This window comes from Colletotrichum higginsianum, chromosome 2 (assembly GCF_001672515.1).
Source record: "Colletotrichum higginsianum IMI 349063 chromosome 2, whole genome shotgun sequence".
NCBI classification, from domain to species: domain Eukaryota; kingdom Fungi; phylum Ascomycota; class Sordariomycetes; order Glomerellales; family Glomerellaceae; genus Colletotrichum; species Colletotrichum higginsianum.
Genome location: NC_030955.1, coordinates 5,399,604 through 5,414,631, shown reverse-complemented (window position 1 = coordinate 5,414,631; position 15,028 = coordinate 5,399,604). Strand labels below are relative to the sequence as shown.

The 15,028-nt window shown below is 57.0% G+C and overlaps 7 protein-coding genes across 7 annotated transcripts; 4 read left to right on the top strand and 3 right to left on the bottom strand.

Moving 5' to 3' along the window:
• Nucleotides 1-457: 457 nt before the first annotated feature.
• Nucleotides 458-2,202, top strand: CH63R_03347 (FAD binding domain-containing protein; the record flags this gene model as incomplete). Its single annotated transcript, XM_018298322.1, has 3 exons — nucleotides 458-553; nucleotides 663-1,019; nucleotides 1,096-2,202. 3 exons carry the CDS (start codon nucleotides 458-460, stop codon nucleotides 2,200-2,202), a joined length of 1,560 nt encoding a protein of 519 aa, XP_018163138.1.
• Nucleotides 2,203-3,015: 813 nt separating this feature from the next.
• Nucleotides 3,016-4,938, top strand: CH63R_03346 (Hexose transporter; the record flags this gene model as incomplete). Its single annotated transcript, XM_018298321.1, has 4 exons — nucleotides 3,016-3,226; nucleotides 3,297-3,704; nucleotides 3,786-4,184; nucleotides 4,301-4,938. 4 exons carry the CDS (start codon nucleotides 3,016-3,018, stop codon nucleotides 4,936-4,938), a joined length of 1,656 nt encoding a protein of 551 aa, XP_018163137.1.
• Nucleotides 4,939-5,485: 547 nt separating this feature from the next.
• CH63R_03345 (uncharacterized protein) lies at nucleotides 5,486-5,981 on the bottom strand (the record flags this gene model as incomplete). The annotated part of the gene is made up of 2 exons (XM_018298320.1): nucleotides 5,486-5,527; nucleotides 5,703-5,981. 2 exons carry the CDS (start codon nucleotides 5,979-5,981, stop codon nucleotides 5,486-5,488), a joined length of 321 nt encoding a protein of 106 aa, XP_018163136.1.
• Nucleotides 5,982-6,457: 476 nt separating this feature from the next.
• CH63R_03344 (Thiol-specific monooxygenase) lies at nucleotides 6,458-8,129 on the bottom strand (the record flags this gene model as incomplete). Its single annotated transcript, XM_018298319.1, has 4 exons — nucleotides 6,458-6,829; nucleotides 6,896-7,270; nucleotides 7,337-7,925; nucleotides 7,987-8,129. The coding sequence occupies 4 exons, from the start codon at nucleotides 8,127-8,129 to the stop codon at nucleotides 6,458-6,460; spliced, it is 1,479 nt and encodes a 492-aa protein (XP_018163135.1).
• Nucleotides 8,130-8,889: 760 nt separating this feature from the next.
• Nucleotides 8,890-10,631, bottom strand: CH63R_03343 (Maltose permease; the record flags this gene model as incomplete). Its single annotated transcript, XM_018298318.1, has 4 exons — nucleotides 8,890-9,270; nucleotides 9,345-9,591; nucleotides 9,650-10,478; nucleotides 10,562-10,631. The coding sequence occupies 4 exons, from the start codon at nucleotides 10,629-10,631 to the stop codon at nucleotides 8,890-8,892; spliced, it is 1,527 nt and encodes a 508-aa protein (XP_018163134.1).
• Nucleotides 10,632-11,410: 779 nt separating this feature from the next.
• On the top strand, nucleotides 11,411-13,030 carry CH63R_03342 (C6 transcription factor; the record flags this gene model as incomplete). Its single annotated transcript, XM_018298317.1, has 2 exons — nucleotides 11,411-12,775; nucleotides 12,863-13,030. The coding sequence occupies 2 exons, from the start codon at nucleotides 11,411-11,413 to the stop codon at nucleotides 13,028-13,030; spliced, it is 1,533 nt and encodes a 510-aa protein (XP_018163133.1).
• Nucleotides 13,031-13,342: 312 nt separating this feature from the next.
• Nucleotides 13,343-15,011, top strand: CH63R_03341 (Xylosidase/arabinosidase; the record flags this gene model as incomplete). Its single annotated transcript, XM_018298316.1, has 2 exons — nucleotides 13,343-13,508; nucleotides 13,576-15,011. The coding sequence occupies 2 exons, from the start codon at nucleotides 13,343-13,345 to the stop codon at nucleotides 15,009-15,011; spliced, it is 1,602 nt and encodes a 533-aa protein (XP_018163132.1).
• Nucleotides 15,012-15,028: the final 17 nt, after the last annotated feature.

The following is a 15,028-nucleotide window of genomic DNA, read 5'->3' as shown; positions in this document are numbered from 1 at the left end:
AAGAACGCGGGATATAGTGTAGTGTGTTTAGATCACGCGAGGGTTGGATCTCCGATACGAAACCGAGCGAGCCTGGCCAGATAGGATGGCTAGAAGTCCGCTTTCGTAGCTATCCCCGGGCCAGGCCATTTATATAATCGCGCAACTGGTTCCTTCGTGGCCACTAGAAGCCTGGAATCAATACTATGCTCCTCCACAACTCACAAGGGTGTTGTCTGAAGTCCCTAGTTATCGTGACAGTTGACTAGGGAGTTTGGGGCTCCCCTGGCTGCTCCGATGGAGAGTAATGTGGAAACAAGAAGATTGATGTCAAGAACTGAGTCGAGTAAATAAAGGGCAATGTCCTGTCCTGCTTCTTGAGTTCGCCCAGCGATTAGGGTATTGATCCGCGCGCTCCCTTCGTTTGTTCCTCCCCCCCTGTGTGTGCTGTTCAAGTCATTCTTTTAATCAATCTGCAATGGTTCTCGGGCGATACCTTGGCGCAGTTGCGTCTCTGGGGCTGTCTGTCCAGGTGTTGGCTCATCTGAATACCACTTCCACAGGTTTCAAAGGCGTGAGTTGTCTATCGACTGGGGCATTTTTGGCCCTCCCTGAAACATCGCTTTTCCCTTATTCTTTTCTACCTAATCAGATGTATCCGGGACTAATTTGAGGCCCTCCAGTGCGACGCCCTTCTCAACGCCGGACTCGGAGATGTCTTGGTCTTCCCCACGGACCTCGCCTACACCGAGAGCACCTCGACGTACTACTCTTCTGAGAACCGCCGCCTGCGTCCCTACTGCATCGTCCAGCCCCGTTCTTCAGTCCAAGTGTCCGATGCCGTAAAGGCCCTCAGTGGGCTGAGTGGTGCTGGCAACTGGGATGTTGCAGTCCGTTCCGGGGGCCATAGTGACTACGACAACAACGCCGTGAATAGGGGCGTCACGATCGATCTGACCTTCTTCAACTCCACCGAGCTCGTCAAGAGCAACTGCTTGAACGGAAGCGCTACTTGGGTCGGCAAAAGCACACTGACCAAGGTACGTTTCTTCAGCCGCTCTTCATCTACTGCTCATACCCACTCTGCAAAGAGAATCACACTCTGACATCCTGAAGAACGTTGCGCAGATCCGGCCCGGCGCCCGCTGGGGTGATGTGATGACGACGCTTGAGCCATACAACTTGGGAGTTACCGGAGGTCGCTCTGGCCATGTTGGCGTTGGTGGCTTGCTCGTCTCTGGCGGGGCCTCGTACCACACTCAGCTATACGGGCTTTCGTGCGACAACGTCGTCGGCTACGAGGTTGTGCTTGCCGACGGCTCCATCGTCGAGGCCAACCTCGAGGAGAACCAGGACCTGTTCAAAGCCCTCAAGGGTGGCGGTAGTAATCTGGGCATCGTCACTCGCTTCGACTTGCGCACCTTCACCGTGCCCCCCGAGGGTGCCTACGGCGGTCTCGTTTTTGCTTCCTGGAGGGACTTGGACGTCATGATCGGCCAGTTCGTCAGCTACGCCAGCTCCATCGGCACCGGTAGCCCCGATCACGAGTTCCTCGTCTACCGTTCCGACTATGGCAACCTCGCCGTCATGGCCATGTCCGTCAGCACCGATGGCAACGAGACTTCGTCGACATTCGTCGCTTTTGACACCATCGCCCTGACGATAGACAGGAGGGTGAAGCAACCGCTGAGCAAGATCGCCGCCACCATCGCCGACACCGGCGGCTCCCACTACATCCCCTTTACTCTTTCCCTCCAAGCCACCAAAGAGGTCATGAACAAGGCCGCCGACATCTTTGTGGCCCTGACACGGGAGTTCGATGGTTCCGGTATTCCCGTCTCCGTCAACTTCGTGTTCCAGCCCCTTCCCAAGAGTCCTGCCGCGGTCACCCCCGGAGGCAACATCCTCGGCTTCGACATGAACCTGCCTGCCGACTCGATCCTGTTCGAAGCCAGAGGCACCCTGGCTGCTGTTGACGCCGGATACGGCGGCATTGTTCAGAGTAAGATGGGCCAGGCGATCGAGGAGCTGAGGGCGTACTCTGCTTCCCTGGAGGGCCACTCGACCTACATCTACATGAACTACGCCAACCCCGAGCAAGACGTCTTAGGATCGTACGGTGCTGAGAACGTCGAGTTCCTTAGGAAGACTGCGGCCAAGTATGACCCGACAGGGTTTTTCCAGGACCGTGTGCCTGGTGGATGGAAAGTGAGCCGAGTTTAATTTGTGGTGGAGGATTGGTTCGCTTGAGAAGCAAGCGATCAGATATCAATTGCATCACAGACTTGATACCTGGCTCCCTCTCAGCTCACACTTACACCAGCCAACGAACCGAGTCGGTTTCTGCCCAAGTGCCTATTAAGAGACAGCATCACCGTGGAGCGGACTTCGTCTCCCGTGATTGGAAGTTGGCAGCGACCATTCAAGGCCGAGGCCAACATGCGGGGTGGGAGTGATGTTGGTTGTGTTGTCTCTGTTTTCCCATTGTGTTACTGCCGGATGATGCACGACAGAACCCCCCCGCTCTCGGATAAATAGCTGCGGCCAATTGAAGTCAGGCGGTTCGGTTGTGGTGATGTGTTTGTTTAGTAAACCAGACGACATGCATCGGGCCATAGTCAGCCGACGTCTGCGTGGCCAAACTCAATGCCTTGGCGTGGGATTCGTCCAACGCGGCATTTTGTATCTCCACCTTGGCATGCCTTAAATTCCCGTGTTTCTGCGCAAACCAACCCGATTCTCTCGAGTTCCCCATGGGGTGCATGCGGGGATTGTGAAGATGGCGGAGATACATTCCAGGGTAGCCTCACTCTGGGGCCTCTGGTTGGTTTCTTCTCTTCTCCCTGATGTGACCTTTCTGGAGGAGATCCCGTCAAGACCGTCTTGGGTCTTGGCGACGTCGGGGGCTTTGTTGCCAGACTTGTGTTTATAAAGATTGCGGGGGAAGAACCGCGCTGTTCCAGTGCGACAACGCCGCCACACTCATCTCACACATCGGATACAACTTCTGGAAGGGAACACAACGGCCTTCCCATCATGGAGAAGCGCACCTCGGCCACGGAGTATCACATCGAGGCGTCGACCTCCGCCCTCGACAACGACCACGTCGACAAGCTAACCAACCGCAATGCTAAACAAGTCAGCGTCCAGTCGGTTGCGCTGGCCGACGCCATCGCCAAGGACCAGCCCAACTACAAGTCGCCGAGCCAGTTCAAGCTGTATGCCATGATGGCCCTCTGCGTGCTGAGTATGTGCCAAGAGAAGCACCCTACCCTTGAACAGAGAGCCAGACAGACTAACATCCAAATCACTCACAGACGGTGTCATGAACGGCTACGACGGATCGGTCATGAGTGCCATCAACGCCATGGACCCTTTCCAGGACCGCTTCAAGATCGGCATGACTGGCGAGCTGAACGGCGCGGTCTTCTCCATCTACACCGTCGGCAACATCGTCGGGAGTTTGGCCTGCGGCTACGTCATGGATCGATGGGGCCGTCGAACTTGCATGTTCTCCGGCGCCACTTCTATCATCCTGGGCTCCATCCTCCAGGCCAGCAGCTACCAGCTCCCCCAGTTCTTCGTCGGCCGCTTCATCGTCGGCGCCGGAACCCCCATGTGCGCCACTTCGGCGCCTGTGTTTCTCGTTGAGATGGCCTACCCTACTTGGAGAGGTCTAGCGGGTGGGCTCTACAATGTTCTGGGTTGGTATATTGGGGCGAACCGTAAGTCTATATTGTTCCTCAGCGTGGACTCGTACAATGCAACAACATAACAACGCATCTGACGACTGACCTCTGCTCCAGTCGCTGCGTGGACCTGCTACGGTACCAACTTCATCCCCAACGACTGGGCATGGCGCATCCCGTACATCGTACAGCTCACCCCTGCCACGATCGTCGTGTCTGCAGTCTGGTTTCTCCCGGAGAGCCCGCGCTGGCTCTGGGCCCAGGGCCAGAGAGAGAGGGCGACTGCCATTCTGACAAAGTACCACGGCAACGGCGACCCCGACTCGGCTCTCGTCAAGCTCGAGATTGACGAGATTCAGGAGTCCTTGGCGGCCGAGCTTGAGTTGAAGAACGGCAATTGGAACTACAAGTCCCTCGTCGATAACAGGCCCAATCTGTACCGCATGTGGCTCATCATGCTCGTGGCCGTCATGGCCATGTTCATCGGTGGCAGCGTCATCTCTTATTACTTGCCAGGTATTCCCCCTTTGTCTTTTAGTTCATGTAGCACCATTACTTTCATGTGTTCACGTCGAGGAAAAAGTTCCAACAAATCAGATTTCTACTTGGGCGATTTGGCTAACTCTTGATAGTCATGGTGAAGGGTGTGGGAGTCACGGACTCCAGCCGCCAGCTGCTCATCAACGGGCTGAACACAGTCACATCTTTCATCGCCGGCATTTTCGGCTCCTTTTTCGTTGACAAGGTCGGCCGTCGTCCACTGTTCCTATGGGGCACCCTACTCACCGGCCTGGTGTACATCCCCATCAACGTGCTGGCCGCGAGGGCGGAGGAATTCGACAAGAACGGAGGCTCCATCCCCACAGCACAGTCGTACGCCTTCATCGCCATGATCTTCACGTACGGAATCTTCTGGTCCTTCTGTTGGACTCCCCTCCAAGCTCTGTACCCGGCCGAGATTCTCAACAACGTCATCCGCGCCAAGGGCATGGGCGCCAAGGGCTTCATCTCGGGCGTCGCCAGTTTCATCAACACTTACGGTACTTCGGTGGCTCTCAAGCACATTGGCTGGAAGACCTACACGATCTTTCTGATTCTTCACTTTATCCACCTAGGCCTGATGTACATGTACTGTGTCGAGACGAAGGAGCGCACCTTGGAAGAGCTTGAGGAGATCTTCAACGACCCTAAGCCGGTGAAGAGGAGTTTGCAGAGAACTCGGGTCATTATTGACGATGGTTTGGGTGTCAAGGTCAAGGATGATGCCTAAGACAGAAGTTTTCTGGCGTCATTTCTTCTATGCGGCTCCGTCTTGAGCACAAACACATCTGAATCTTGGTTTGATCTCCCAATAGCTCAGTTGCACATATACATTTGCAGATGTATTATCATATCTGCTGAATCAATGAACTTCTCAACAACCTAAGGTCTAGAGCACTTTTCATCGCTGTCGTAAAATCTCTCAGCTTTAAGCAAGAGCAGTTGCCCAAGGTATCAGATGAGATGGAAACACAACCAAGCACTGATTAACGTACTTCCACATGCAGTCAGGTGCAAATATTTAGAGCAGCTTTACATTGCAAGGAATAAAATTGAAAATCAAGATAAAGATTCCAGTCTAGATCTGCTAGACTGGCCTTGAATAGCCCTAAGCAAAGAACTTTTTGAACAACGCGTCACGCTCTGTGGTGCAAACTAGACCAGTGACAATCGTATTGGAGCAACGAACTCACTCACCTTGGCTTCACTCTCAAAGAAAACTCTTTACGGCAACTCAGCGCCTCTGATGCTAACTAGATGAATCAACTGTCTTTCTTTCAAGCTTTTGCGTTCAACAGAATTAAATCAGCCCAGCCTACCTTTTGCAGTGTTTCAAAACAAAATTAATAAACGCGCAAGACGTTTTTGCAGAACTCATAAAAAGGTAAAACACACTATTCCAAGAAACTTGTCTTCTGATTCTAATTGCATCAAACAGAACTCCACCAGCTTCAATTTACTGCCGCCATGTGCCACGACGTGTTCTACACATACGACTGCGGCCACCGCATCGGCCCTGCCGCCGTCATCCGCTGCGAGAAGTGCAAAGAGTCTGGATTCGACTGTTAGAGCCGCTCGACCAGCGAGGACGAGAAGCTGCCCGGCGGCGCGGGCTGGTGTCCTACTTGCAGCAACGATCTCGCCCAGGGCAAGCCCGTTTCCGCGGCGACCGCGATCAAGAAAGGCAGCGGCGATGTCCCAAAGAGTTTTTGGAAGAAGGCCGCGCAGGCTTCGGCCCTGCTTGTGACGCGGTCTCTCGGCGTCGTGCGTCATCCTTAGTGCGCGACTCGGCTATGCGTGTCGGAATCGGTGAATATGGCGCGTCTCGGAACGGCTTTTCTGGCAACTTGGAGAAACCAGTCACGATGACATCACCACGAGCCCGGAGCGATAGAGCGGAGGTCTGGGGGGGGGTTTTGAGGGGTGGGCGGGTGAGCTGAGGAGAGACACAAGTTGGTGACGATGGCGGCCACAAGTTGAAAATTTGAGAAGGTTATTGAGTAGGATTCGATGAACAAGATTTTGGGTCTCGCGGCGCAAATTACACTCTACATAGAATCAACAAGGAGGAAAGCCTACGCATAGTCGTAGCCTTTTGCAGTTCACTTGCCTGTGTTATCAGTTGCAGCTGAACAGACAATCTAGCCTCACCGGCATAATTCGAGCGAGTTCTCGTCAGCATACAGAATGAACCAGGGAGTTTGTACCTTTCTGTGATGTTCACTCGACCAAATACATAACCTAGGGCCTCAAAGCCTTGGTCTAATGATTTGACTCTCAAGCTCCGCCTCGGCCCTGTTTTTGGAGTTCTCCCATGACTTCGTCTTTGCCGTGCCCATCGCCGCCCAGATATCCAACAAGCCATCGTCGAAGGGCGGCAACACACGACCCGTCGTGCCCGGGGCCGGGTCGCCGGCGATCGCCCTGAAGTGCTCAAAGACCTCCTTCCAATGGGGCGCGATGGTGTAATAATCCTTGCCGCCGCCGAACTCGGCCACGCGCTTTCGTTCCCACTCCTTCTGCTCCTCCTTAGACGGCAGCGGGTTGCCTCTGCCGGCAAGGAGCCGGGCGACTGCGACGGCTTGCCATTCAAAGAGTCGGAACGTGAAGCCCCCTCCACACTGCGTAGGTCTCTATCAGCATTGCTCGCCCAAGTCATCTCAAGGCGGGGCGGCCTGTTCACTCACCATGCCCAAGAAGGCGAGCGTAGGGTCCTCAATGTCCCACGTGTGGTAGTAGACACCGGGCAAACGACGGTTGGCTTGCGAGACACGCTCCTGAACCTTTGGGAGAAACGGGAAACTGAAGGTGTAGCCGGTCCCCAAGATGACATGGTCTACGTCTCGGACCACGGTGCCGTCGGCAAAGGTGATGGCGCCTGATTTGGGGCAAAAGTTGACGATCTGCTTCTGGATGGAAATGTGCGGATGCGTGAAGGGCGCCCAGCCAAAGTGAGGGATAGGGTCTCCTCGAAGGGAGGCGTACACCGGATGCTGCGCGACAGGGAGCACCTCGTGTAAAAGCTCGTGCGACGACACCGAGCCGCCGACAACGATGACTTTCTGTTGTGAATTGAGGCATCAGCATATTTCTCGGATCACGAGTCGAGTTGAGTCGGCGTTGCCTACCTTGCCCTTGTACTTGTCCGCTCCGCGGAAGTGCTTGCTATGCACGATCCGGCCAGGGAACCGCTGGTCATACTCCACAATACCCTTGATGTTGGGGATCCAAGGGATGTTGTAATGCCCCGTGGCCACGACAAGCGCGTCGAACCTCTCCTGCCACCACTGGTTGTTGCCGGGGAGCTCCTTTCTCAGCGTCAGCACCCACTCGTCGCCCTGCTTCTCGGCGCGCTCGACGGTCGTGCCCAGCTCGAGCAGCTTCTCGTGCCCGTTGCGGACAAAAATGTTCTCGACCCAGTCCCGGATCACGGCCCGGCCGCGGAAGGGGGAGTCGTCGCCGTACTTCTCCCGGATGCGGTCCGTCAGGGTATCCGGGAAGGGTTCCGTGGTGAAGCTCATGATCTCCGGCGTGATGTTGGTGTGGAGATGCTCATGCTGGGCCGTATCCGAGAACCGAACCTGGTGGCTGTTGACGGCTTCTGACTTGGGGGTCTGGGCTGGAAGCTGGGAGGGGATGGGAACGGGAACATCGGCCTTTCCGTCAAGCACGGCTCTCAGTGAGGGTATACTGGCGGGCAAATGTGGTGTGTAGATCCTAGAGAAGTGTTAAGACGGGAGTTCCCGGCCAGCAGAGGGTTTCTCTTGTAGTAGCTTACCAGGTTCCGCCCGGCACTGCTCGTCGATCAAAGACTCGGACGGTGTCAAAAGCTTGTTCCTTAACCAGTGCATCGGTTGCAATGGCACCCGAAGGGCCGGCGCCGATAACGGCCACTCTGCGAATCTTGGCCGTCATTGTCATCTGAAGTTATACGATGTAGGTTGGCTGTCTGAGAATTGGCAACTGAGTGTTGAGAGTTGGGGTATGAGTCGAAATGCGGACTCAATATCCGGTACTGTGATCCAGATGTTGATGCCCTCAACTGAACAACGCTGCGTGGGGAGGGGTATGTGAAAAGTGATTGACGGTTATTACCGTCCGTTTTTCCAGATCATGAACGTCTCGGAGCGAATTTATCGACTCCTTCGGTCGGCCGCTTGAATGGCGCCACAAGGAGTCGTATTGCGTCTTCCTCTGACACGAGCACGCAAGCCGACCTGCTGTGGGTCGACTGCTGCAGACTTGACCGCACCAGGAACCAGGAACAAATCACCATCAGTTGGTTCGAAGGAGGAGACACCACATCGGAGGCACATCGGCTGCATGTTCCAGATGTCCATTCACGGGCGGGCGAACCTCCACCGTCCGGCCAGGGTCTCTCGGCGTATCGACCGCATCGCACCCTTCGGCACCAATGTCGCCATCCCCCCGGTGGATCTTCCCCGAGGGCCCGGTATGAGATGGCGTGCGCGCGATCACAGTAGGTGGGTGGTGAGGAGGGTTGAAAATGGCTCTCTTACGACTGGTTCCCCGGCGTTGAAACTTTGGGACTGTTATGCAACTCGAGTTTTTGTTTATTTAGCCATTCTTCAACAACTTATTGTCCAGGGGGGCAAGGGTTTTTGACCTTAAGAGAACAAGCAATGGCAGAGGCACTAGGAATTACGCCGTGCTCTATGCTTCACTCCTTCAGAACAACCGCAATCTTCTCGCCGTCATCGCCGGCGACGGTCTCGGTCTCGCAGTGGTACTCCTTGAACTTCCGCGCCGGGACGCCCTTCTGGAACATGTTCTCCAGCTCCAGGTAGCTGCGGCCCTTCATCTCGGGGAAGCAGAAGTACAGGTAGACGGCGCACAGCAGCGCCGGGCCGAAGAAGACAAAAGCCACCTTGCCTCCGAGGTTCGCGTTCCCCGGGTTGATAAGGATGGGCACGAGCTGCGTAACGAGGCAGGCGGCGGACGTGTTGCTCATGACGTTGATGGAGTATGTCTTCTGGCGCAGGCGAGCCGAGGCCGTCTCGCCGCCCACGGCGTATCCAACAGCGCCGACGGAGAGTTGGAACTGCAAAGGCGTTGCATGAGCATTTCAACAAGTGACATGTTACAGGTTCCTTTTGAGGCGCAGGGTTTACTCACGATGAAGCCCCAGAGAGCCATGAATGCCACCATGGCGGTGACGGCCATTTTGTTGTCTTGAATAACACCCAAGCCGCCAATGAGGAGCAGCAGAGCGGTCATGACGACGGTTCCCCAAACGATGAGAGGCCGACGGCCGCAGCGCTCGACGAGAAACCACGAGCAGATGTTGCCGAACAGCTGGATGCTGTAGCATACTTGGGCGATTCCGATGGGGTTGCCGACTCCAGCAATAGTGAAGAAATAGCTGGGCCGGGTTAGCGAAGGTTGCTCTCATCTAAAGCAACGACTTGGTATTATCTCACGCGAGGTATCCGGCCACAAAGTTCGCCCCGACAAATTGTTGCGTCAGGTAGACCATGCAGACGATTGTCGTTCGCCGCAGATTGATCCCCTTGAAGCATTCCAGGTACGAGGCGCCTCCCTGGCTCAGCTGCTTTTCCTTCTCGAGCGTGGCTTCCATGATTGCCAGCGATTCCTCTACGTTGTGCTTGGGACCGTTGAACTTCCTCAGCGACCTCCCGGCGTCTTCCCTTCGTCCCTTCATGAGGAGCCAGGAAGGCGACTCGGGCAGGAGGATCCCCCCGAGGACCAGCATCAAGAAAGGAGGGACCAGCTGGACGAGCACCGGGATCCTCCAGCCCCAGTCGCTCCTGATCATCGAGCCCCCATATCCGACAAGGGCGCACGACCACTGCCCGATGACGATCATGGTGTTGATAAGGATGAGGCAGACGCCGCGGAGACGATCGGGCGCGATCTCGGCGACGTAGACCGGCCCCAGGGAGTGTCCGAGCCCGTAGCCGACGGTGCTGATGAGCTTGCCGCCGAAGAGCATCATGACGGAGGTCGCGAACCCTTGGACGAAGATGCCGCCGATGCACAGCACGCAGCCGAAGATGACGACCTTGCGGCGTCCGATGATGTCGGAGATGAAGCCGGTGCCGTACGCGGCGAGGAAGATGCCGATGGTCGTGGAGGCGTTGAGGACTTGTTGGTTGTGCGTCGAGATCTCCCTGACGCCCGAGGCGGTGGTCGTCCCGAAGCGGTCGAGGAAGGCGGGGATGGCGAGGATGTTGCCGACGAGAGAGAGCTCATAGCCGAAGTTGATGGGGAGGATGAAGATCAGGAGACCTGGCGGATCATGGTGATCAAGTCAGTTGACTGTCTCTCGGTGACGGACGAGGTGAGAGCAGTTGAGGGAGGGCGTCACTAACACCATGACAGAACCCTTTTGTTTCTGTAGAGCTCGGCAAAGCCTGGAGGCTTGTCTTCCGGCTGAGACATGGCGAATATTCGGCTCTTTTGATCTGAGCCTTTTGGTCTCTCGAGATGGCGCGTGGAAAAGCTGGACAGAATGGCACGGCCAGGTGCGCAGCCCTTGGAGAGAGTTGGAGAAGAAGTTGCTGGAGTTGTCCAAGCTGAGCAACTGCAAACTGTTCAAAAGAGCACTCGACTACACCAGGATATTTGCATGTTCTTATACAAGCTCTTGGCTGGATCCCCTTCTCAAAGCGAACTATACCCCATGCTCCCGAAGTAGTTGACATCAAGACCACACGTTTTCCCCGTGGGTTCCCCCACAACTCGATGTTACACCCCGCAAACTCCACCAGACAGGACACGGTCATTGGGTAGAGAGGATAATTCGCCGCGGCGGATTGTTCGTCTTGTCCGGTCCCCGCTAGGTCGGGGGTTGAGGGCCAACTCTTCCCTCTTCACCCCTCGTCAACCTCGGCGATTCGGAGAATAGCTCATTTGATACAGAAAGAATGACGAAACGAGCGTGCGACGGGTGCAGACGGCGAAAAGTCAAGGTAGAAGAAAATCATCTGACTCGGGATGGTCCATTCTTACTGGATTGTTGGGCTGACAACCGTAACAACTTCCAGTGCGATGCCAAAAGCCCTCAGTGTTCCAACTGCTTCATGTCCGCCCTGACATGCGAGTATACAACTGCACCAAAAAAGAGAGGCCCTCCGTTCCGGGCACGGCGAGGTGCTCACAAAAGGGCTTCTCAGAGCGGGAGCAACGATGATGAACTGCCACTGCACAACAATACCGCGATGCCGCCTCCCGGCACTCCAGATGGAGGGGGCTCTGCTTCTGTATCTGCAACTGCATCTCTCCCGGCTGTTTCCGCGGGCAACAATGTCTCTGTAGATGGAGAACCAGCCCCGGAGTTCTATGGCAAACCCCCGTTCCGCGTGGCCATAGACGACCTCCTCTCAGCTCTCGGCATGGCGCTTCCATACGTACCCCTAGAGGACGTCATCTCGACGTGCATCGACCTCTTTATGCAGTGGGAGTTTCCGTCGATCCCCGTTGTCTGCGAGCCACTCCTTCGACGGTCGATCCACGTCGTCGTCCCGGTTCTCCGAGACGAGACCCCGGGCCGCCCCATCTCAGACATGATCCCGACCCTGCGCGCCTTCGCCCTGCTGACGGCCCTCTGCGCCGTCGTCTCGGCCGTCTTGCCTCCCGAGATCTTCCCATCCGGCGTCGCGCTGTCGATGCCGTTTCTGAGGACCTCGCGCGAGGCCCTCCGGCTCTACCAGGACTTGGACATCGAGCAGCCGGATTCGAGCTCCATCATCATCCGCTACTTCCACTCCAACGCGCTTCACGCCCTGGGCAAGACGCGCGTGTCGTTTCACGCCATGGGCGAGGCCCTCCGGCTCGTCCAGGAGATGCGCCTGTACGACGAGTCTTCCTTCCGAGGGCTCGAGTGGCCAGAGAACCATCTCAGGAGGAACACCTTCTGGCATCTGTACATTGGCGACAAGTCGGCCTCGATACTGAACCAGGTCCCGATCACGCTGCACCAGATCTGCCTGGACACGCCCATCACGACCCACTTCGACGAGAGCCAGGCATGCGGGCTCATGCAGCCCGAGGGGCCGGACACCGTCGTCTTCGAGGGCCACCTGCGCCTGTGTTTCCACCTCTGCTTCCGCCTGTGGTACACGGCCTCCGAGATGCTCCTCGACCTCAACCTGCTCTCACGGCTACAGGGCAGCAGCAGAAGACGCGCGACAACCCTGTCCTCGACGGCGGCCGAGCCGGACGACGTACCATCGAGCCTGAGGACCAGCACGATGCAGTCGTACTTGGACTTCACCAGCATCCTGCAGAGCTGTCCGGTCTGGCTCCGCGATCCAGGGGCAGCGGTTCCCGACGGCGCGGGCGAAGCGACGGCGCGGTTCCGCACGCGGGCCATCTCCGTCCAGAAGGCGAACCTCTTCGTCACCTTCCACACGCTCCGGCTCGTCCTCCTCACTCGCTTCTCCGAGCGCGGCTTCGCCGACGTCCTGGGCCTGACGGGGGACCCGGTCATGCTCGCGATGCGAAAGGTCGAGATCGCGGGCGACCTCCTCGACGCCGTGTCGGACATGCCCTTCGAGGCTCTGCAGGCCAACGGGGAACCTTGTGTAAGTTCGTTGGACCAAGGACTGCCCCGTCCTTAGATGGGGGGGGTAAACGCAACACGACTGATCTCGGGTTATTTGTGCGTCCAGGTTGAGAAACTACGGCAAATCGGCGTGGCGCTGCTCGAGATTATCCACAACGTGAGCAGCGAGGTCATTTCCGCCCGCGCCCGATCGCTCTTCGGCACATTGCTGGATGTTCTGGCCCGGCTAAATTCGAAGGTCTCGGACGAGCTGAGCAACGACTGCGAGTCATGAGATCTGCGTTTACCCCATTCGTGGGTAAGATGCTTATTTGCCGGTGACCTCCACCTCCTCTTCTACATTCTGTACGTGATTCAGTCTTGGGACAGGGCTTCAATCCTCCGCGGCGAATTATGCTAGGGAGCTTGTCTACGTCTATGGGGTATGTACACGTGCAAAGTGCGGAGGGGCAACCCTGGATATCCCACCCGAAGAGCGGAGATAGGATGGCGATATATGACCTGTGTTCCCGTTGACAGTTCATTCACGCAGCCTAAACTCACTAATACCTAGTTTGACGGCGTATCTTACGCGTGACACATCAATATGGTAGTAAAACAGGTCTACCACAACCCCATCATCCCCGGCTTCGCGCCGGACCCGTCAGTCGTGCTGGTTGACGGCGTCTTCTTTCTCGTCACCTCCTCGTTCCACGTCTTCCCGGGGCTGCCAATCTATGCCTCGACTGATCTGCAAGAATGGAAACACATCGGTAAGTGTGCTGCTTCGTTCTCACGTCCTGGTGTCGGAAACCCCCAAACCCACTAACCCGGAAAAAGGCAACGCCATCAACCGCAAGGAGCAGCTGAGCCTCGAGCAGGCGACCACGGCCGTGATGCCCCTGGACACGGGAAACATCATGGTCGCGAGCGCCGGCCTCTTCGCGCCGACGATCCGCCACCACGACGGCAGGTTCTACATCGTCTGCACGAACACGGCTCATGAAGGGGGCTCCTTCGCCACGAACAACTTCTATATCAGCACGACCGACATCTGGTCCGGGAAGTGGTCCGACCCCATCTACTTCCCCTTCAACGGCATTGACCCCAGCCTGTTCTTCGACGACGACGGCCGCGTCTACGTCCAGGGCTGCTGGGCCATCAGCCGGATGGAGCAGCCGAGCTGCACCATCAAGCAGTTCGAGATCAACATCGAGACCGGCGAGCCCCTTTCCGAGACCCGGGAGATCTGGGGCGGCCACGCGCGGTACGACACCGAGGGCCCCCACATCTACAAGCGCGGGGGCTACTACTACCTCCTCGTCGCCGAGGGCGGCACCTTTGAGCATCACCTCCTGAGCATCGGTCGCTCGAGGGACATCTGGGGGCCCTACGAGTCGTGTGCGGCGAACCCGATCATGACGGCGGACGGCAAACCGGACGAGTACGTCCAGAACGTCGGCCACGGCGAGCTCTTCCAGGACCAAGGCGGGGCATGGTGGGCGGCCGTCCTGGGTGTGCGCAACGAAGACGGCCATCCGCCCCTCGGCCGGGAGACCTTCTTGACGGCGGTGGACTGGCCGGACGGCGGGTGGCCGACGATCGCGCAGCCCAAGATGGAATTCTGTCGTTCCTCGGGCGTCACGGGGCCTGGCGATGTCACAACGATCCCCAGATCGCCGGCGGGCGTCGATCATGTGTACATCCGGAATCCCCAGCTCGACAACTACGAGCTGAGAGGCGAAGGAGACGAGAGACTATATGTTCTCCGCGCTGCTCAGAGCAACCTGTCTTCCCCGTCCGGCACCTCAACGTTCATCGGCAAGCGGCAGAGACACATCGAGGCTAGTGCATCGGTCGTTCTGGACCTTTCGAGCGTTGCCGCGGACAAGCCCGTGGTGGCTGGTCTGGCGCTGTACAAGGACGCCCTCAGACACGTGTCTCTGTCGTATGATTTCACATCGTCGAGGCTTACGTTCGAGGTGGTGACGACGTCCAAAGACAAGTCGCACATACTTTCGTATCCTGTCAGACGATCTTCTCAGACTCTGAGCCTGCGTACCCAGACGACTGCGGCGGAATACAAGTTCTCGTACCAGGAGGAGGGCGGGCAATGGACCGTGGCCGGATCGGTGCGCGTTTCTGACCTGGTCGAGAGGGAGATGACTGGCCCGGTCTTTGGGCTTTATGCGCACGCTTTGGAGGATGAAGGCGTCGGGCAAGGGGTGGTGTTCAGGAACTTTACGGTGAATGGAGGGACTGACTGGTCTTGTTGATTAGAACTTGGAACAGG